Source organism: Lycorma delicatula, chromosome 2 (assembly GCF_047948215.1).
Source record: "Lycorma delicatula isolate Av1 chromosome 2, ASM4794821v1, whole genome shotgun sequence".
NCBI classification, from domain to species: Eukaryota; Metazoa; Arthropoda; class Insecta; order Hemiptera; family Fulgoridae; genus Lycorma; species Lycorma delicatula.
The window spans coordinates 202,506,588-202,530,453 of record NC_134456.1 but is presented as its reverse complement, the minus strand read 5'-3'; the positions used below and the strand labels follow the sequence as shown (position 1 = coordinate 202,530,453).

The following is a 23,866-nucleotide window of genomic DNA, read 5'->3' as shown; positions in this document are numbered from 1 at the left end:
TATTTTTTAAGTTGTTATTAGACACGGAGGACCACGAAGATTCCTTTGCTGGTCCTCCTTCAACAGCAAACCGTGGACGGCCATTATGAACGAATTAGAATGAAGAGGCATTAGCCCTTATCTCAGACCGGCGATTAATAGTTATTTACATGGGAGGGAGGTGCTGACAGAAACTGAAGATGGTGAGGTACGGTTTCTAATGCAAGGGGGAGTGCCCCAAGGTTGCTCTGGAATCTTGCTTGCTCTGGAACGTGTCATTCAATGGGGTGTTGCGACTCGGATTCCCTGCCAACGTATCTTTAATCGGATACGCTGACGATTTGGCTTTGTTAGCTTCCGGCCATTCAGAAGAAGTGGAAAGAGCAGCCAACTTGGCGATTAGAAGAATAATCATTACGCTCCGATCCAAAGGATTACAGCTTTCTCCTCAAAAAACATAAAGTACTCACAAAAACATAAGTAATGGCGGTGGCGGACGAAGAAAAATATATCGTATTAGTATCTATGTGGATGGAATCCAAATAGGCATGATGCTACTTGTTAAATATTTGGGCGTTTGGTTTGCTCAGAGTGGTCTGTTCGATAAACACCATCAAGAAGTCCCAAACAAAGCAGAAAAGGCTCCCTCAGTCGTTTGATGGGCTCTAAATGGGAGCAAAGAGCAGAAAAACGTTAACTATTAATGGCAGCGGCTATAGTTGTGATTATCTATGCTGTGCTTACACGGTACGTCGCTTTCGATAAGAAAAGAAATGAGCGAAAGTTGATCTCATTGCAACGTCGGACCACGCTAAAGATTACGGTTGCGTACAAAACGGTGTCGGCTGTTGCGACGGAGGTATTGGCGACAGTTCCTCTCATCCGACTGATGGCTTTGCAAAGAAAAAGAAGATACGAAGGAATGTCGAAGGAGGACCATTTTATACCAAGAATGGCAGAAGGCGTGGAACGCGACACAATCCGGTGAATGGACTCGCTTGATAATTCCCAGAATAGATCCTTGTCTGGAGAAGGGTCAGGGTGATGCGGGTTATTACGTTACCCAGCTTCTTTTCTTTTCGGTCATGGGGAATATGGAGCGTACTTGCATAAATTTTATCGAAGAGAACTGCCCAAATGTATGTATTGCGAATTGATAGACTCGTCCCATCATATATTTTACGAATGCCACAGATGGAAAAGACTCAAGCAAAGACATGGCCTGGGGTGGATTGCTCCTGAAACCACTGTGGCATACATGTTACAAGCCACCGCAGAATGGGAATTAATTGGAATACTGGTTACGGAAATAACACAGCAGAAAGAAATTGAATACCTAGACTGGCGAATGATCTGAAAAAAAGAAAAACGAATCCCGGCGACTGGGACGAGATCAGGGAACTGCATAGCCGGGCCCGGCCTCTACCGTCTCAAAGCTTGAGGCAGGCAAACAAAGTTAATTAAAGACCGAGTCCTGGCTGGCTGGGCGGGGACCCCGGGAACGGCATAGCCGGGCCTGGGTTCACCCTTGTCCCGTCAGTTAGAGGCAGGCTAATGATGGTAAAAGATCCAGAACCAGTGGACCATGCCGGACATACTGCCGGCGGGTGGAAAGGCCCATTAGAGTCGCAGGACACTCCTCTGGGTTGAGTTAGTATCCACATACTTGATTGCAGGGCCAACCCAGGAGAGCAGAAAAAAAGTTGTTTAGAATATAAAAATTCTATTAAAATTAATGATGAAAGTTATAATCTGCATTAATTTTTTTTTTCTTTTAGTACAGGAGACATCATTTCCTAATAATGTTACTTCTATTGTCGCTCCTCTGCAAATGGTGGGTATGTCAAAACAACTCCCTTTATAATTCTCTATGCAACGAATCTTTATAAAATTATGATTTTTGGTAATGGTTATCTTTCCTTCATTTACATTTTCCTAACTTTTCCATTTTTTAAAGTTAATTTATATTTTTTAATGTAATATAATTCATTAAAATTAAATTATTAAACCAAACTTAATATATTCCAATTACATCATACCTTATTATCAACCCGTAATAATTACGATAACTACAGTTTCGCCTGCCTCCATAACAGAGCATTAGCAACTCTGTCTTAAATCCGGATAGTTCTGGCATCAAATTTACACCGAGCATAGAGTTTTTCTCTGGCTTCAGAATACACTTCTCATGTAGGAAAAAAGAAGAATTTATAATTTGATGGGAGTATGTTATTAACAAGGAGAATAACCAATTAATAAATAATATATAATTGCATAACATTATCCAGTTATGAAAACTTAGAAAAAAATTTCTATTTCTTCGCTTTCGCAAAATATTTGATTTTTTCATTACCTGTAGAGTTATGCTGCAAGAAGGAAAGTATTGTAATCAGTCAGAAGATGGGGTATAGATTTTTTTCATTTTTCGACCGTTTCATGACCCACGGATCCCAAAAAATCCGGGGATAATGATCGCACGTGCATAAGTATTTACATGTGTTGGCGTGTTTGAAGATTAATAAATTTTGACTGTTAAAATCGATTTTTATGATATTTTCTACAGAAAATCGCGTACATAGAGCAATTTGTTGGGAAAATTTTGGGGTCAGTATTTCAGACAGGTAGGGGTAGATATTTTTTTTGGGTCAATTTTCTTAGAATTTTGCAAAATAACCCCACTTTATGTTAAGTTCAGTACATCCGTACAAACTTATTTTACCATTTAAAAAAGAAATTGCTCCAAAATTCCCTCCTTCCCCAATAATCTAAAAAACGTTATCGTTTTATTTATGGCATATCTTTGTAGGCATAATAGTAGTGAAAATGACCTAAAAAATACTTTGGGGCAATATTGGGGGAGAGGGAGCAAATAAAAATTTAAAAATATCTATTTTTTGAATTTTTTATAAATTTTTGGTTTATTTAAACTTTTTATAATAGTATTAAAATAAATTCTCATCATAATTCACATCCCCCAAATAAAAAAAGAAAATTTAGGCATTTTTATTGGTTGACTATTTTTCAGAGGAATTTTTTTTTAGTTTTTTCCATTTATCATAGTAAACGTATAAAAATCAAAAGATTTTCTTGATAGGTGATTTTGTAGGTTGGGAAGCAGAAAATTACCGATTTTTGAATTTAAAAATTTTAAAATATAATAATAATTTTACAATAAAGTTTCATCTTAGATTACCCCCATCCTAAAAAAGAAATCTTAGGTAACTTGTTTTTATGTATCATTACTTTTTCACTATATAAGAATAAATAACCAATACCAGGTAAGTATTACAACTTTATAATCATCTATTTTATTTAATTTTAATGGTAAATCTCGTTGTTGTATTGTAAACTGTATTTAATAATTTAAACAAATTCCTATAACAAATACAAAAAGTTTAAAAAAGTGAAAAATGTTAAATTGAAATAAAATTTATTGTGAGAATTAATAAAGGGAAAGCTACATTTTAGTGATCGGTAGTATTAGATGAGAATCGTGTACGTTGCAAGGATTGTGGCTTCCTTGTACGTTTTCACTGATTACGCTCTTATAGTGTCTTGACTAAAATCATCAGCTTTTAGAAAAGGTTTCACAAAAAAGGTTTCATTAAAAGAGAGGCTTTAAAATTGGTGACTGCTGTTTAAAGTCCTTTAACCAAATTAAAAAAAAAAATAATTCTTTTTATGGACTTTGAAAGACCGATAAAAAAGTAATTCTGCGCAGTATTTTAATATTATACTATGAATAACATTTTTATTATACTATTCAAAATAAATTGTACAAATTTTAGTAATAATCCGTGAAAATCTTGTACAATACCGTAAAGAGCAGTATATTAAAACTATTGGTTACAGACAATTATACTTTAGATTTTTCATTTATATTAATTTCAATACATTTTATGATCGTATATTTATAGTTTTAAACGGCTTTCTTACCTTTGACAGTTTTGTCACAGCTACATTGTATGAGATCTCCCGTCGTGCATGCTCTGGTCAATGAGAAAGTCACTCCAGCAGACATGATAGCCGTCACGAAACTACTCTCCCTTGTGTCTGCAATAAAATAATGACACTGTAGAAAATTTATCTTTACAGATATATGTTTCAGACAATATTATGAGAAGATAAAACTAAACTAATGTAATATATAGTGCAATAAATTAAGAAATATACTTATTACAAAATGTTATCACATCGTAAAATTATAAATTCAATTACGTATTTTATTTAATATACAAGTACACTATTTAGTCGTAGTAACATAAAATTATTTTAAAATCTTAAAACATGATGTGAAATTTAAAATCTTCGTGTCGGAAAAATAAAATTATCGTTTGTATAAGACGCATTAGTTCACCTGTTCATGGTAGAAGTACGCTTCAAGTGTTCTAGGAAAGTAAATATGGTAGATTTTTATCTGGCTGTTGTCGAGACACGGTTACAAATACTGAGCTTCCTATAAGAAAACTGGTAAAAAGGGCTTTTACAAATATTATATAATCCTTTAAAATTAACTTATCTTTAATCTTAAAATTAATATAAAGTTTATTTTTTGTTCCACATTTTTCAAATTTTATTCTAACTTATCATCAAATAAAGATATACAATAAGATTACACCCAGAAAATTCGTCTATACATATATACACGAATTAACTCCAAAAAATTCCAGGTTCATATTTATTTCACAAAAAAAATTAATAAACTCATATAAAAAATTTTACAGAATATTTTCTTTTGACAACTGCTCATTTTTGCTAAGTTCATTATTTTATTTTTTATTTTTTGGAAGCATTCCTAAAACCTATCCTTAGAAACCTCCTACAGAGTGACTCATTGTTGTCGAAAATTGATTTATAATTTCTCTACAAATTTTACTAAAAACTCTATGAGTTAACTTACAACTCAATTTAATTTTATAACCGAAAAAAAACGTTTATTCGATTTTGTTCGAATCTGTTTGGGCTTGTCAGAAACTAAGTTGTAGAATTTAATTACTTTAATTTTTCAGGTCAACAATCTTACAAAACCGTTAAATTCACTTTCTATTTTAAGTACCAAAAATTTTAGTATGGCTACATTTACCAGACATTTTAGTTATGGATTTCTTGAAGAAGAGATTAATGCAAAGTATGTTGCCAGCTGTGACTTGAAAACAAAACATTTCCGGATATATATATTTGTAGAAAACTTTTTGCTTAATTTCACATACCAGCTTCCTAAATATTGCCGTGCAAATTTTTTTTTTGCATGCTCCAAAAAAAAAAAATAAATAAATATATATATATATATATATATATATATATATATTTATAGAAGGCAACTTAATAAAAAAAAAAAAAAAAAAAAAAAAAAAAATTATCTAATCGTCTGTCGTGCACTCCAAATAGAAATCTCATACCAAAAACTAAATCGCTTTGAGGTAGAGACATTCGCTAAATTTTATTTTTAATATTAATATTTAATGAAAATATTTAATGGTTGCCATTTGTTTAGTTGTCTTTTAGTTTAATGTTTTTTAAGTAAAAAGTTATTTTTTAAGGGACTTTAGAATTGTGTGACACATCCTACATTTCCGTTTAAAATTTTGTAGCTGCCCTCCCATGGGAATTTCTGAATGTCGAAAAAAGTAGATGTTTGTAGGTAGAAGGAATTGCTAATTCTTTTTTTTTTATTTTTAACGAATTAAAAATTATTTTAGGGATTGCCATACTTTATGAATATCTAATATATATAAATATATGAATACTGAATTTTCTAATTATGAAGGAAGTGTTTTCTACATTGAAATAAGTAACTAGATTTTAAAAATGGGCTGAGGAGTGAATATAAGCAGTTAAAAATATGAAATTCTTTTAAAATAAGAGTAAAATTTATGTTCAAACTGATTAGGATTGATTGATTAGGAGAATATTTTTTTTAATATTAAATCATATTAATCCTAATGTTTTTAGATTTACGCCTGTTATAGAAAGGAAAGATTGGAAAATATAGGTTAATCAAAACGGTATGAATGAACTGATTTTTCAACTAGTAAAAGCTATGTTGTCTTAAATAAGATTACGCAAATCACTATAATGTATGCAAATTAACGCAATACATAACCAAGATATAAATAAATATGAGTAGCTTATTGCGCAATATAAATATTTTCTATTTACTTTTTTAATTTTTGCTTATTCTATAACATGATTTTATATTCAATAATAGTCGCCATTTATTAACCATTCAATAATTGCAGAATAATTACGCTCATGAATAAAGAAAACAACTATTATGTATCTAGCAATAAATAAGCAATGACTTCATAAATGGGATTGTTTCACTTTAAATATGTTTTAACTATTTTTATTTAATTATTTTATTATACAATACAGGTAATTCTTACATACTCGTATAGATATTTAATAACAAAATCATATGCAGTTTGCGTTTCATAATTTATTAAATATATTCTTTAGAAATTTCCTATTTTGATTTCAACTGTTTTAATGTTATTGTAATTTTGTCATCGTCTGTTTAAATTTATTACTAAAAATATGTTTCTTAACTTTTTTTGTATAATATATTAGCTTTTTTGTTCTACCTCATTTTTCTTCAAACATATTGTTTTTTTTTTTGGAATAAGACGCTGAAATTTTCATTTCTAACTCTTTGTTAGAATAATATAGAATACTTCTTAACTAGATTTGATTTCACTTTCTAACAATACTTACTAATTTCATACCATTTTTTTATATTTATATTTCTTCCTTTATTTTAGTTATCATCTTCAATTAATCAATATCATAGAACCTATAAGCTCTCTTTCTTAAAGAAATTTATATTCTGTGACCAGTCTTTTATATTGTGATGTCATCAGTTATATACTTCAGTGATACAGTGAAATTTTAATCTTTTCAGAATTACTTTTTTTAATATCAGTAGTTTTTGAAAGTGCTCCAAAAGAAAAACTAAACTTATTTGTTTTTATTAAATAATTTTAAATCTTCATCATAATATTTAAAATCTGGAAATGTTTCTATCACCTAAATAATACAATTGAATCGTCTGTTTTAATCGGTTCTCTTTCCTATGTACACCTACAATGTAATTGAAATAATGAGAATAAACTTAAAAGTAAGATTACTTGGAATTGTATATTTATTTTTAAATGCACGAAATTTTTATTTAAATTTAACGTTTATCAACGTAAAAATAACATATTAATTAATATTTTTCAAATTAAAATCAAAAAATTTGTTTTTTTATTTAAGCAAAGGAATGTAAGTCAAAGATATTCTTGAAACAAACCATTTTTTTTCCACTTTATATGAGGGAAAAGTGGAAATTTCCTCTTATATAATGTAACCTAAACCTTTGCTTTTCGTTTGGACACCTTTAGTGAGTAATAACAATTTTTTTATTAAATTTTAATTTTCAGTTTTTATTTCAGAGCGTTAAGAGCATATTAATTAATTATTGCTTTTACTATTTTTCTTAATGTCTCAAGACACTTGAGTCACCGTTCAGAGAACTTTTTTTATGAAATTACGGGCTCAACTGCTATGATTATTAGCCCAAATGTAAATTTTTATCGTAGAAAAATGCCATGCCTAACCGGGATTTGAACCCGAGACATCCGGATGAAAGGCCAAGACCGCGGAGCACCATTCAGAGTTTCTTTCTTTAAGAATAACAATTATTATATATCCAGTCCTTGTGGTGAACAAAACAAGGTTGTCTCATGATGGGAAAAATATTAAAGGTATTTCGATTGACATACTGATGATAATTAGAAAACTACTTTACTCAAACTTTTCCTTAGTAATCCTATCACAGCAACTTGTTTGCCTTGAAAATAGTTTTTCCGTTTTCGGAAGTTAAATATCTACGTCACTTGCACCATTATTTTTACGGTATTTAACGTACACTTTAATCGATATTCCTATTCTTTCGTAAATTTTATTTTTTTATTTGTATTTAATGTACATATTTTTTAATTAATTTCTTTAAGAATACTATTATTATTTTTTTTTTTAAATAAAAGAGCTTTACTTATAAATATAAATATTTACTTTATAAACGATATCTGAACGCTCTTTTCATATTTTAGAAGACATAAAAATAATAATTTTTTTACCAAGCAATTAATTTTTTAAAAAATGTTTGATTTATAGGTTTACATAAAATACGTTAATTGATTTTTGTTTTATTTCAGCTAAAAACGTTCAATAAAATTTTATTTTTAATGATTTTAAGATTTATATTTCATCATAACTCATGATGTATGATTAGTATGTACATAAATGTTTGTTTGTATTATGCACAATTAAAACTGAAACACGTTTTACAGTGTATCATTACAAGGTTACTAGGTAAAATGTAAGAAAACTGCCAAGATTAACTTAAGAAATAAATAATTAAAATAATTATACAAGAAATATTTTTCTGTGTAGAAAATTATTTTATTTATAATTGGCTACCGAACATTAATGTTAACTTTAATAACAGTCAATTAAAATCTCTTATTTCTAATGAAATGTATTCATAATGACTCATAACACTAGGTTTTTTCTGCTTCTCAGAGGAATAATAGATACTTAAAAAATTCACTTTGATTTACATCAGTGAAGAACCCAGAAATCAATTATGTTGTACTAGTAAAGGATTCAATTCTTATTATTTATTAGCCTTCCAACAAATATAATTACAAATAAAACAATCCGTTATCAATTATAATATCAGCAAATTATATTCTCAATTTGTACATGGCATTGAGATCTATAACTTTATTATTAAAACCAATTAATCGATTTTATTGAGCGCTCGATTGACGTATATTAAGATTATGATCGTTCGAGATTGGTTTTAGTCGTAGCTACAAGTCGTCCCTCTAAAGTCAGCATTGTCAAATTATCACATATCGGTAACTAGGTACCCTATCAGTAATCTGTCTACTCTCGTATAGAAAGCTACTCTTGCGGTTACGGACACTGTGGATGAATAAGATTGACAATTTCAACTTCTGTCAGTCGGTAAAATAAGGAGAGAGAGAGAAAGGGAGTTAGAGCCGGTCAAGACTCTATCAAATAATTTCACTGACTCTATCGAGTAAAAAGAAATTAACGAGAGTAAGTAAAAAGTAATTAACTAGGAGTTTGTTACGTCTGAAATCTCTACTCGGTGTTTAACTATGAAAAACGTAGACATAAACCTAACAGCTGACTTCCAGGGTGAAGTTACGTAGGCTAATCCAAGAACTTATTTAAAACATATTTATGTTTTGCAATTCTATGTATGTATGTAATGAAAAAAAAATTATGGACTGTAAAGCACATTCAGAAGAAACGTGGATTATCACCACAATTTATATATAAAGAAATCATTAAAAGTTTAAATAAAGATTATTAACATTTTAATGTAAATTTCATTAAAATAAGTGGTTAAAGTAAAACCCTCAAAGGGATGGGATATAAATAAATAAAAAAAAGTGATTTAAAATAATAGTATAAAGAAGCAATAGGAAAAATATTATGTATCAGGGAAAAAAGAGATAATGTAAGAAAATGAATAGATGACATTAAAAAAGGATAACCTGTTATAAAAAACAGGATGTGATCTATTTTTTCTTGCTATTACAGCATAACGGAAATCTGCAATACAGTAATTAATTATATTAACACAAAATTAATTATATTTAATATAATGGTTTTAACTTCACAATGGTCGATATTGTGATCAAGTACTATAAATAAATAAATAATAATACATTATTTTGTAAAACCATAATGAAGTTCGGTGTTAACTTCTTGGTGTGATAAAAAAGAAATACCCTGTTATAGAATTAATAATTACATTAAAAAGAGCTCATTAATATTTTTAATTGTAAAATTTGCTTCTTTCCATAAATGAATTATGTTACTCAGTACTTTGAAATAGCTAGTATAAAATAAAAGAACGACAGAGAAAGTATAAAGATAGAGAAAATTATTTGTTTACTTAATGCTATAAAACACACCTATTAAAACGTCTCAATTAGAAGGTATAAGAAAGGTCTTCTGAAAAATATTCTGTTTTAGTTAATAGAATGCTCTATATATTAGAAAAATAACCATGGATAAGTGAGATTCTTAGAATTGGTGGATGGATTTAAAAAGTATACATATAAAATTGTTAATATGTATGATTGAAAAAAAATTAAATTATTATGAAGTGCAAAGAAGGAAAGCAAGATTAGTTAAAGGAAAGATATAGTGGGATATAGAAGAATATAATTAATGAGGTAGATGTGAACTATAGAAAAGTATGACAAGATTTTTCTAAAAACAAAGCCAAAATATATAAGTATTAAAGATATTAATGGAAAACCACTGTTAGGAAAGAAGAACGAGACAAATTCAGTTTAAAAATTAGCAAGAATATAATAAAATAAGCTTAAAGAGTTGTATGGTGAATGAAATATTAAAACTGGGGAAAACAATATACCAGATATTGTTAAGTTTTGTTTTTTAACTAATTAAATTTCAAAGATTGGAAGGAATACGGAATATATATTAAAAAAAAACAAGGAGATCTTTCATTTAGAATAGAAATTTAGTAATATCAAATATACGATTTGATCTAGGAATTAGATAAAAGTTATTAAAAATATTTATATGCGTGTACCTTTTACTGTTGTGAAACATAGCTAAAGGAAAATAATATTGTGTTAACATTTTCTCTTTTAGTAAGATATTAATATTGCTTAGTATATATAGCAATATTGAAAATCATATAAGTTAGCAAAATTTGAAATGAAGTGATCCTTAGAGATAAAATTTTAATAGAGTAGGAAAAAGAGAAAAATGTTGGCAAAACGTTGCAGAGAAATGAACCGGTTTGGTGGGTTGCATTTTAAGACTTTTAAATTAATTTGATCATAGAGAAAATGTAAAACTAAATAGTAATGGACAACAAAAACAAAGACAAAGCCAAAGTATGTAAAAAGAATCAGTAAATGTGCTGAGGTCGAACGATTATAACAGAATATAAAGGAACGAGGGAAAGCATCAAACCGGTCAACGACTGATGACTAAAAGAAATATAAAATATTTATTTATTGTAATAAATGCATTATCCGTATTAAAACATCAAACAATCTATTTGGAGATTTTCTTTACGACAGTTAACAAATGTAACTAATTTTTACAATTAGAATGACTGTGGATGTGAACTGGATAGTTTCTTTTAAAAAGTAATACCACTCGCGTACTTTATTAAGAGTAAATACATGGGTTTATGTCACCGTATAAGTCATTGTATTTAATGTCACCGGTTTAATCTTTAGTGAAGATTGAAATTTCTATATAAAGCTACTGTTAGATAAACGATACTTTTACTTATTATTTTTATTTACAATTTCTTATTTTTTAATTTATCACATACTTAACTTCGAATCAACATCGCTTTAACTGTCTCTAACAGGAAATGATAAAGATAAAATATGATACTCGTAGTTAAAAAAAAATTCCGGGAATAATATCAGAAAGAATAATAGAAAGTAAAGACAGATAGTATTTAGCATTATGTATTTAAATTGCGTACGAGAGCCAGATGACGTTGATCTTTTGTCCGTAATTAAATTATTAATTATCAAGAGATCATACATAATATCATTCAAAATTGAGATTCCCTTTACAGTTCATAAACTTTCAATTATTTGGTGCCATATGTTATGAGTGTACGATTTAGAAATTATCTAAACTCATACACTGACTATAGAATACAATGTAAGAAATCATTACTTAAAATATATATATATATATATATATATATATATATATATAATTATTAAACATAAATAACGTAATGAAAAATGTATCTATACAAACAATTAATAAATCAAAGATCAACAGTTAGGAAGTAGTAAAAAATAATTTTATCTCCATCTATAAAGGAAAACTACGAGAGGTTATCTCTAAAGACCGTTTCATTGTAAAAAGCTTTATTCTGAAAACCTTATAAATATTCTTTATTTCTCTTAAACTACATGCCTTATACTACTTCTCTATATAATCGCCACATGAATTAAGACATTTTTCGTAGGGATACACCAACTTCAACATACCTCGTCGTGTTCTGCCGCCAATCCATTTAGCCACTGATTAACATAATTTTTAAGATCATCCTCACCCGTGTATTGATTACCTCTCAAAAATTCTTTCAATTTCCCAAACAAATGGTAATCAGAAGGTACTAAGTCCGTACTATATGGTGGGTGATCGTAAACTTCCCATCCAAATGTACTCAGTAAATCATATGTTGGACCCGCAACATGTGGACGTGCATTATTGTGCAGCAGGACGACGCCGTCGGTCAGCCGCCCACGTCGCCAATTTTAAATGACGCGCAGTAACTTATGTAGAGTTTCGCAGTAGACTTCTGCATTTATAATCGTTCCACGTGGCATGAAATCAATCAGCAGTATGCCAAACCGATCCCAAAAGATTGTGGCCATCATTATGGGTCCAAATGGCTGTGGCTTGACCTTTGTTGGTCTGGTTGGTGATTAAAGGTGACGCCATTGACTTGACTACCGTTTTCTCTTTGGCGTGTAATACGAAATCCATATTTCATTAAAACTGAATTAAGGAACTCATCACCTTGTTCTGTGTAGCAAATCAAAAATTCCAAAGCAGATTCCATTTGAATTTTTTTTGACGTTCCGTTAAGATGTGCGGCACACAACGTGCACAAACCTTACTGAAGCCTAAACGGTCATGAACAATACGATCAACCACAACTCTTGAAACATCAGGAAAAAGAAGGGCCAGGTCGGAAATCGTTGAGCGACGATCTTTTCTGATTTCATCATCGACGCTTTCAACAAATCCTCCGTGATTATAGAAGACCTCCCCGAACGTTCTTTATTGTGGACAAAAAATTCTGCTATTTCTAAACCTTTCACACCATTTTCGGACGTTTCTTTCATTCATTACGTTATCACCGTACAAAGCAACGAACTCTCTATGAATTTCAACCGGCTTAACGTTTTGACGATTTAAAAAACGTATAACTCCACGTATTTCACTATCGGCGGCAACATCGATTTTCCTATTAATTTTATAACGTAATAACTCACACGACAACAATAAAGCGTGTACATTACTAGCGTGCCCGTGAACGACACAAATTCGCCAACCTTAAGAAGAGAAATTTCCAAGAGGTATTTATATTATAGATATCCCTCGTAAAAAAAAAATTATTTGGTTATAATGCACGATGGAAGAAATTTATTCAAAAAATTAAGGTCTAGACCAGTTAAATATTGCACACAGACTGGAAGTTCAGATGATATTTTCTTTCGTCAGTTATTAATTTAATTCACTTCTAGTTATACATTTTGTAGTTATTATTATTATTACTTTTTTTTTATAACAGATCTAGAGAGTTTCTCTTTATTATTTTATTTTAATAACCATTTAGTATAGGTTTTTATTTTAATTTAATAAAAATAAATAAGTAAAAACGAGTTACTGGAAGGAAAAAATAAGTGAATAACATGTGATTTGTCAGATTCAATTTCAACACCTTAATATTAAAATTGACAAAAATACAAAACAAAAAACAACGGTATTTAGGTTGTGTTTTTATCATTAATATTTATTTTAAGTAAAGAAAACATAATCGATATATTGATTCGTTTTACTTATACAAAAGAATCAAATAAATATATTTTTCTCTTATCTTTTTTCATCTTTTTGTCGAGTGTTTTATTATTTTATTCTTAATATTCGACAACTCAACGTTTTGAACACAAGCTCATATATTCTAACGTTTGTTTTTAAACGAGTGCTACAAAAGAACGTAATCGTTAGGAAGTGTTCCATAGCTTACGCATGGGTAAATTTTGCGTTGCATTATCTGTCATATGGCAACACTATACCAAGGTTAGCCGCCTTTAGAAGTTGAAATAATCTTGCAATGGATTAGTATCACTTATGTCCATTCCTTTGTGTTAGGTTTGTCGTTTTATAACTGTTGATGATAGAGACTTAATTCTCATAAAATAAACAAGTTTCAGTTGGTATTTCCCCAGTGTCACAGTTCTGCAGTTAATGTTCACGTTTGACACATATACATAAATTTCGTGAGAGACTGTTAACTGTAGAACTTCTTAATTGCGTAAAAGATTATTAACTCGCGCACCCAGAAAAATCTCTTAGAAGTTATCCAACTAATTCGGGCCGTTAACTGCTATCACTTTTAATTACAAAAAATTTAAACCCCATATTTACGGTATTTGTGATGGTCATGTATTGAATAAACCTATATAGTATTGTACTTGGCTTCCTTTTGTTGATGAAAATGGAATTAAAGTGCTGAATCATATTCACCTAGAAAAGATGGCTTGGTTTAATTTGGATGGTTTTTTGAACAATCAAAAAACTAATTACGCAGCAATGAAAATCTTCACACGTTTTACGAAATTTGCTATGCGCTCATGAAATCCGTATTTCTTTTTTTTTATAATATTGTGGCTGATAAAGTTTGTAGTAACTTAATTAAAAAAATTATTGTCCTGCTAGAAAAAGCTGAACAAGAAAATTTGGTTTCAAAGAAAATGGCGTTACCTTCTTATGAAATGTTAGCCATGATGTAAAACCTTTTTGGCCATTTCTTAATTTTAAAAGACTTATGACCAAAAACATTTCCAAATTTTTTCAAATTCTTATTTTTAATATTTAAAAAGTACATTTTACAGAATAATCCTCTTGAAGTGAAAACTGGGATACTAAGGTTACTAAACAAATATTACAAAAAATAGCTCCAAATGTTCAATTTTATGAAAAATTTCAAATAAGCATTACAAAATTCGGGATGCGTTTTTTTAAACGTTCTACACTTTTTCTCGTTAATAAAAATCTTCAGATAATAAAATAACTAATGATATATGGTTCACAAACTTTATTTCCTTTAGAAGATTCTGACACAAGCTTTTTTCTTTTACAATTCTTTTTCAAAACCTCTTTATTTCGTAGTTTATCGTACTAAACGCAGATTTTAACAATCATTTAAATACCGTGTTTAAAAAATATTCTTAGTATTTTCTGGTGTTCTAATTGTCCACACATAACTTTAGTATAAAGCACTGCAATCCATATAAATATTTTTAAAGAATATTTATAATTCTAGTTAATACGAGTACTAGCAGATATATTTTTGGCAGTGTGACAGTGCATTTGATGTTTTCTTTATTTACATTTTTTTAAATTTCTGTACCTATGTAACAAACCTTTTCATCTAATATTGTTATATTATCTCCTATCTTAATCTCTTTCTTCATTATTTACTTTTTTATATACTTCATTGCCTTGTTTTTTCAATTTTTATTTACTTTTAAAGTGAATTTCTCATCAAGTTCAAATCGAACAATGATTACACTTTTTCTTTTCTAGAAAAGTTATTTTTATTAATGTTACACGGAAAATTTAAATTTAGAAGTTACAATATTTTTTTTATATTTCATTCATCCATTTTATAAAGATGTTTATTTTAAATTACAATGAAAAAGAATTGAAAAATAAAAATAAAATTTAATATTTAGACCTTATAAAATAATAAAAAATAATTTTTCTCAACTTTGTTAAAATTTTTATTTTAAATTAAAAAAAAAATTATATATCATACATTAAAATAGCTACATATCGGCTTAAATAAAAGAAGTTATTGCGCGATTATATTTTCTTTGAAGAAATAAAATTTATAAGTATAAATAACAAAGTAAAGAAGTTGTTGAAATACAAATCTCGTAAAGGAAGTTATTGAAATCATAAACTGAAGTTATGGAGCAAAATATAAAGGTCTTAATTTAATGTAGTTCTGAAATTGTAAGCATCATTCTTCTTTAAGAAACATTCTTTGCATTATTCATTGTAGTCTACGTGTTATTTAAGTCTACTGCTGTAATTTTTAAAAGGATTTAATAGGTCAATTAAGCTACTCTTATTTTCATCTATAAAATAACCGGATTAACAAAATGGTAAAAAGAATATAAAAAACTCTCAGTTAATACCTGCCTGTACTAAAAAAAAAATTATATGACGATTTTGTAAGCGATTTCAACCTTAAGAAACCAATCAATACGGCAAAGATTTTCTGTGCAGTAAAAAACTTTTTTTGTTTCATCAAACAAAAAGAAGCAAGAATGATGGAAAAAGTTTACACAGAGTAACAGATTTTATTTTAACTTTTATACAAAGATGATTGTACGTAATAGTTCTGATTACCTTTTCTCTTACTCTCAGAAACGCATCAAATTTTCCAATGTTCAACCCAGTCCAGTAAAATTAATGCAGAATATTAAAAAAAAAAAAAATGTAATTTGTGTAAGGAAATTGTTTTATGATCCCTATTTTTGCTCCCGCCTATAAATTAATTTTTTTTTTAAGAAGAAAATATTGTTCTATGTAATAATTCAATGTAAATACTTTTTTAATGATTAATTTATCACAAAATTATTAAAAGCTTGTACGTAGGAAAAATGATGAAATATTTAATATACGAAAAATTTCAAATTTAACCAGGATTTGAACCCACAACTTTCAAGATCAAAGATTAAGATCTTATCATTAACCTCGAACGTCGGCCAGTTAATAGATTAATTTTATTTCTTTTCAAGTAACAATTTTAAAATTAAAAAAAAATTCGGTTTCGCTATAGTAGATGTTTATGTATATTACAAAATAAGATAAAAAGTAAATATTGTATTGTTATACCAGAACGATATATTTCTAACTATACGATTGTTTAGTCCAGAAATGATATATAGGTTCATAAATACAGAGTAATATTTTTAAAGTTAAAGGTAAAGTAAAACGTTAGCTTTTACCATAGCTATTCATGAGAAAAGACGATGATTACGATGTTTTATTGATAAAAATTCAAAATTTTCCTAAAATCTATATTTAATTTTCACTTATTTGCTTTTACTAAAAATACTTTATGTTTATTTTATATAAATAAAATATTTTTTTTTTTTTGTTACGAAAGGGCGGGAATCAACGTAGTCCTGTGGAAATTGGGAGTGTATGAAATGATGCCATGACTGACCGGAATTCGAATCCGGGGACTCCACACAAAATGCCGGACGCTATTTACTCAACCATGCAGGTTGACCACTATGATTTATTTATATAAATAAAGTTTGAATATATTTTATTCTTTATCCTTTTATCCATTTAAAACCTCCTAAATGTATAGATTCAAAGAAACGCAATCCGGTAAAGTAGATTATTCCACTATTCATTTCCAACCAAGGGGATTTTCAACCGATTTAGATCAATCATTTGTAAAATTAGCTCCAAAAAGAACGATTTCCATGTAAGTTGAAAATGATTCTTTAGTCATATTTAAAAACTAGTACTTTTATTTTTATCATACTCACCACCGAATCAATGAGTCTAATTGTTAAATATTTCAACACTCTTTCATCCTGCATCATTATATACTGACTTACGCCTATAATTCAGTATTAATTAAATTAATTTTTTATGTTATTTAAACAGCAGTGAACTGCTGTTTAAATATGAACTACGTGAATTATTTAGCTATGAACCTTTTAGACAATAGTGAAGACGTTAGAAGGCTAAAAAAATTCTACGCGTTGGATCTTGGTGATTTTATGTGATTTGAGTTGAAATTTGCAACTTAGTGTTACATATCATATACTCGTATTTCACTTCGTTAAATTTTAATTATTCTTCTTTCATTAATTATTATAGTTTTATTTTCATATTTTTTCTTGTTTATGAATTTTTATTTGTTTTGTGTTGAACTACCAATGGCACTGTTCTCTGTACCAATCAATATTCTGTTTAGGAATATTAGTAAGTAATTTTTGAGTAGCATCGATGGAAGCCTCACTACATGTGATAGTACACTATCATATTTACTTATGGTTTCTGTAACGGTGTAACTGATTGTAGATTTTATTTTGAGACAAAAAAATATAAATGTCTCAAAATTTATTTATTTATTTTTTACAGGTGATTAAAAAAAACGGGACATTTTGAAAGTTATGTTGGTAGCCGTGGGCGATTGTTAACACTAGATAAGTGGCGTCAGCCTCTCTAACCAAACCTGCCATTTAGTTGTCATGGATCCTTGGAGTGGTACGCAACGTGCATTTGCTATCAAAGCGTTTTACAAAAACAATGACAGTGTGGAGGGAGCACATAGATAATTTCGCCGTCATTTTAATCTGGGACCGCACGACCGTGTTCCATCAGCACATGCAATTAAAACATGGATATCTAATTTTGAGGAAACCGGTTCGGCAATAAAAAAGAAACCTCCAGGCCGTGAGCGAACCGTCGTACACCACAGAATGTTCAAGCTTTACAAGATGCTGTCACACGAAGTCCACATCGGACAATCCGTCGTCTCTCAGCATCTTTACAATTGCATAGTTCAAGTGTTCGAAGAATGTTAGGGAAGGACTTGCAATACCATCCATACAAGTTGCAGATCGTCCAGGAACTGAAACCGAACGATGCAGTTGTGCGAGCACAATTCTGTAATGTAATGCTTCAGAAGATAAATGATAACGAAGAGTTTGTTCACGAACTGTGGATGTCTGACGAAGCGCATTTCCACCTCAGTGGATTTGTTAACAAGCAAAATTTCAGATACTGGGCGCAAGAAAATCCTACGCAGCTACACCAGCGTCCGTTGCACAGCCAGAAAGTGACCGTGTGGTGTGCTATGTCATCTTACGGTGTTATAGGCCCTTATTTTTTTGAGGATGACAACGGTCTTGCGATTACAGTGACGTCGGCTCGTTACGTAGCCATGCTTGAAACCTTTGTTGTGGAACAACAAATGAGATTTCCACCGATTCTTAACACAGCCTGGTTTCAACAAGACGGAGCAACGTCACATACTGCACGAATATCGATGGCAGCTGTACGCCGATTGTTTGGACAACGTATCATTTCACGAAATGGTGACATTAGATGGCCTCCCAGATCGCCTGATCTCTCAGCTTGCGATTACTTTTTGTGGGGTCACCTTAAAAGCAAAGTGTTCCACAGTAGACCTGCTACAACGGAAGAACTGAAGGCAAAGATCCGAGAAGCAATTGTGGAAATTCCAGTTGAGATGTTACGTCAAACCATGAACAATTTAACGAAGAGACTTCGTGAGTGTTTACGTAGAATAGGAGGTCACCTGGAAGATGTCATCTTTAAAAAATAAACTAAAATGTATTTATCCTAATATGGCAACATTTGTACAATTACATGAAATAAAATTCATTTTTAAAAAAAAAATTTCATTAACGTTATTTAATTTTTTAAATTTCCCGTTTCTTTGAATCAACCTTTATAATTAAATTACTCGTATATTTATAAATTAATATAAATTTAATTAATAATTTTTAATTTTAAATAAAAAGTAAAATAAATTTTACTCTCCTAATAGTAATCGGCATGTACACAAGTATTGCTTCTTTTCTTTATCAACAAAAACATTGGTAATTTTCACTGATATCGACTACGGAGATAACCATTCTACTGACAATTATGTATTTAAATATAAAGTACTTTGATTAAAGTGAAGACCTAAGAGTACCATGTGTGTGTGTGTGTGTGCGTGTGTTTTTGTATAATTTTATTCTTGTTAAAGTGCTGATTCTCTCTCAAGTGGAACGAAGGGTGAATGCAGAAAAAAAAAGTGTTACCGGTAGCCTGGGAACCAGTCCCGTGCTATAAACAGCTGAGTTTATGCGTGCGCTTACTTGTTGCTCACTTGCTCCTCTATCTTACCTCCCATTCCATTCTATTTTGTTGAATTCCATTTTGTCTACAAGTCCACAAGTATGCAAATTGAATTATGCTGTCGTTCATTTCATGCTAATAGTTTTCTACAAAACGACATTGTATTTGTTTATGAATACGTATAAACAAGTTATTGTGGCTCATTTTTTCCCTTTTTCCATAGCTTTTATTATGTGATATTTAATATTAATAATAAAAACATATCAGTGTATTTATAATAATATCAGTTTTATAATCGAAGAAATAAAAAAACAAACAATTAGTTACAATATTAAATACCAAAAGATTCATAATCTCAAAGTTGTACTATTGTTACAGCTTTAGTTAGTTTTTAAAATAACTTTTTTAGCAGTTGTAGTATAATTGAGCATCCATAAAAATAATTTTCAGAAAATTTCGGCTTTTACTAAGGTAGTAAACAGGCATACCTTAGCAATCCAAGATAATATGGAAGCGGCCAAGTAATCTACGATGAAAACTCGAAAGTACTGGATGTGTTGAATAAGACAAATTTAAACGTTATAAAAGATATATTTCATCGCAGTACATTTAGATACGTCTATTGCTTAATGATTATTTACAATTAAATCAAAATTTTTTAGATGATAATCAAGCAATATAATATCTATTTTATCGTTGCGAACAAGAAACTGTAACGCTATGAAAAAATTACTAATTGCAAATTTATTTTTTTACAGATATAGAATTTTACAGAAGTTGAATTAGAATTCATTCTAATTCAATTTCTGAAAATGAAAAAAAACTGTTTTTTTTAATTTAAAAAAATAACATTTACGGTAAAATAGTTATTATCTGAAAAAAGTTAGTTCGTAATGATAAAATCTTTGGATCAGAAACATAAAAGTAGAGAATGAATGCTGAGAGAAAAGTAGTAGTAAAAGGAAAACTTATATCACTTATTAAAAAAAGATTTTTCCTTTCATTTCACCTGGTTATAATTTTTTAAAGGAAGGAAACTTTTTTAGTATTTCTTAAATTTTTTGAAGATTACTAAAAAAAAATGTCATTAAATTTGCTGAAAATTAAGTGAGGAATGATTTAAAACCATTTTTTATAATTATTATAAAGTGAGTAAAGCATAATATTAATCGATAAAAAAATGGCGTCAATAGACTATATATAAAGTAGGCTAGTTTCATTTATCGTTTTAGAGAAATGTTATATTTGTTAAAATATATTAACATAAATTAACATAAATCTTATTGCTACTAATTTAAAAATTAACTATTTATTTATTATTTTTGTTATTCGTAAGAAATTTTGTCTGAATTTCAGTGCTATAAGTAGATTATTTTGAATATTTACATATTTAGCTATGTTATTATAAGTTAAGTTATTACATATGTTAAGTTAGCTAAGTTATTATATTAATATTAGCGTAGGAAATGAGTAATAAAATGTATTCGGTAAAAATGAGATATCTCTGTATTTGAAAATGTAATTAATCTACATTTTATTCCTCATTAAAATACTGAAAATAATTTTCAATGTTTTTGTATTACATATCGGATGCAATATGATATCTTAAGAGGTTTTCTTAGAAATTTTGTTTTCTGGCACGATTATCGTTGATATCTGTTTAATCTTTACATAGTTTATTGTTGTGTAATAGTTTTGTAAGCCAGACGTCGGAACTACGCTAACTGATGTTCTGAAAATAACGAAATCTTTGTGATTGATGAGTGCCAGCATACCTTCTATATATATATGTGTTTGTGTGTGAGTCTATGTGATATCAATTCCTTAATCTCTGTTAGATACCGGAACATTTTGTTTATTTTTCTTTATCTTTTCTTTTATTTTTCATATCGTTCATAATTAGGTCGAACTGTTGAAAATAATTTTGTCAATCGGTAGTTGAATAAAAATATTATTCAGTAACTACCCGGTATTTATTTCTATTCCAATAATATTTTCATTCATCATTGTTATAGACAAAGAATTCCAACTTTAAATATTTTATTTAACAATTAAAATTTATATTTTAATATCGGAATAATTTACTTAACTCCACCTCATGTAGGATGTAAAAAAAAATAAAAAAATATCTATTTATTTCTATATTTAGTCAAACGGCTGGTAATTAAAGTGCTAATTAAAATAGAAATTATAAATAAATTACGAAAGAACAATGAACGAAATAAATTTTCTCTTATAATATAATATACTTCTTGCTCATCCGTAGACAACACAAAATAACTGTGCTGCTCAAAACAGGTAGTTGTTTTTTATTGATTTCAGAATGCATAATCTAATTGCGGAAGGAATACATCCTTTGTGTTTTGGTTATTTTTTTTTTTTTTTTTAAAGCCGGTTCTATTTTTTTTTTTTTTAAGGGAGATGCCTTCTGGTTTTTTAGTGAAACATATCCAAAAGGCTTTCTAAAAACATGTTTTAACATATTTAAACCTCAGTTTCTCTAAAAATTTATGGTTTATTATTTTTATTTCATTTACTATATTTTATTTTTGTATATAAAAACAATTAATCTACATATTTAGTTCAAAATTGTCCTACTATAGTATATTTAAAAAATAATAAAATATAAATATTAAATATATTTGTGTGTGTGCGCGCGCGCGCGTGTTTTAAAGTATATGAATTAAAATGTTAACTGCTAAGTAATTAAAAATTAAAACAAATCCTTTTGTTTCCTCATTTCTTTTTATTTTATTTTAGTGTGTCTGGTCGATAATCACTAGGAAGAGGCGGAGTTCATTTATTTATAATCTGCATTTTAACGAATATTATGATTATCAAAGTTTTTAAACCGTACCAAAAATTATATTAAATTATTGATATATTGAACGAATGGTTATATTTACATAACAAATAAGGAATAATCAGATGAATTTAAGTAATAAATGGTTATAAAAGATGATATAACAAATAGTATTCCTACCTTATAAATTAGTATTTTTTTTAATTTTAGTTTTATTACCTCAAACATGCTAAATTATTATTTTAATAAAGAATATTAGTTGTATGATATAACAGTTGATAAAAAATTGCAAACTCTTTTTTTGGAATCAGAGCTTACGTTGATTTAGAAAGCAACATATTCATTATTATTCTAACTAGCCGGTCGGTAAAATAAAAGTAATAAAATATAAAAGAAAGGAAGATAAAATTTAGCTGAAGGTTCAAATCAGAGAATATAGAATGCTGATGACCGAAGATTTTTTTTTATTTCGGCAGTGAAATTATGAAAGAGAACGAACTAAGGAAGAAATTTAAAGCAAGTGAAAAGGATAATTACTATTAAAGATAGTATTCACATCTTTCAATGAAAGATAATCTGAAGCACAACAGATCTGAAATTGGAAAAACGTTTGTCAAATATTTTTTTGGCTTAAAGCGTGTTATATAAGCTAAATATATAAATCAAAAGAAAATCAGAAGGCTCTATTCCAGAAATTTGTGAAATTATTTGTTGCAGAAGAATGTCAAGCCTCAACTGAGTGGCACTGACTTTATTCAGGCAATTGCTTTACTTATGAAAGGGATACATTGTATGTTGTTCTACACTACTTATCCTAATTTTTAATATAGCTTTTATATATTTAAAGTATCTAAGGTATAGGAGAAATCAGTCAAAGTTACTTTTTCTAAATTTCACCATGTATTGTTTTTTTTTTTTACCCCTGTGTAAAACATAGTGATGGTATCTGATATAGTCTGAACTAGTAACCACATATTAAACTACCTAGGATTAATTTAGTAAAGGAAGGAAGTGCAGAGGTGAATTCTGTTGAAGGAAGATGAAGGTTAAAATATATAAAAGCAAGATATGTGAAAAATACAAATTAAAAATTGGGTGAAGAATAAATAGGAATGGATACGTAGGTAGAAAACACAGGACACAACTGATGACAGAAAAAAATTAGAAAAATAAAGTGATGTAAAAGACATTTTAACTCGGTTAAATAGAATTACTACAAATAAAAATGATTAACTTACATCCTATTGAGGATTTCACTTTATCTAGAGCAATTTTTAATAAATAAAAAAGTATCTACAAAATTCATCATATTTAATTGATTATCAATAACATGAAAATTAAATGAAT

The 23,866-nt window shown here is 28.7% G+C and overlaps 1 protein-coding gene across 2 annotated transcripts in view; it reads right to left on the bottom strand.

Moving 5' to 3' along the window:
• The window catches only part of LOC142319580 (protein Wnt-6-like), a 118,688-nt gene that overhangs the window by 11,273 nt on the left and 83,549 nt on the right, over positions 1-23,866 (bottom strand). For both annotated transcript variants that reach the window (XM_075357032.1, XM_075357033.1), the window contains exon 3: positions 3,916-4,032. In XM_075357032.1, coding sequence (XP_075213147.1) covers positions 3,916-4,032 — 117 coding nt within the window. The remainder of the gene's footprint in view (positions 1-3,915; positions 4,033-23,866) is intronic.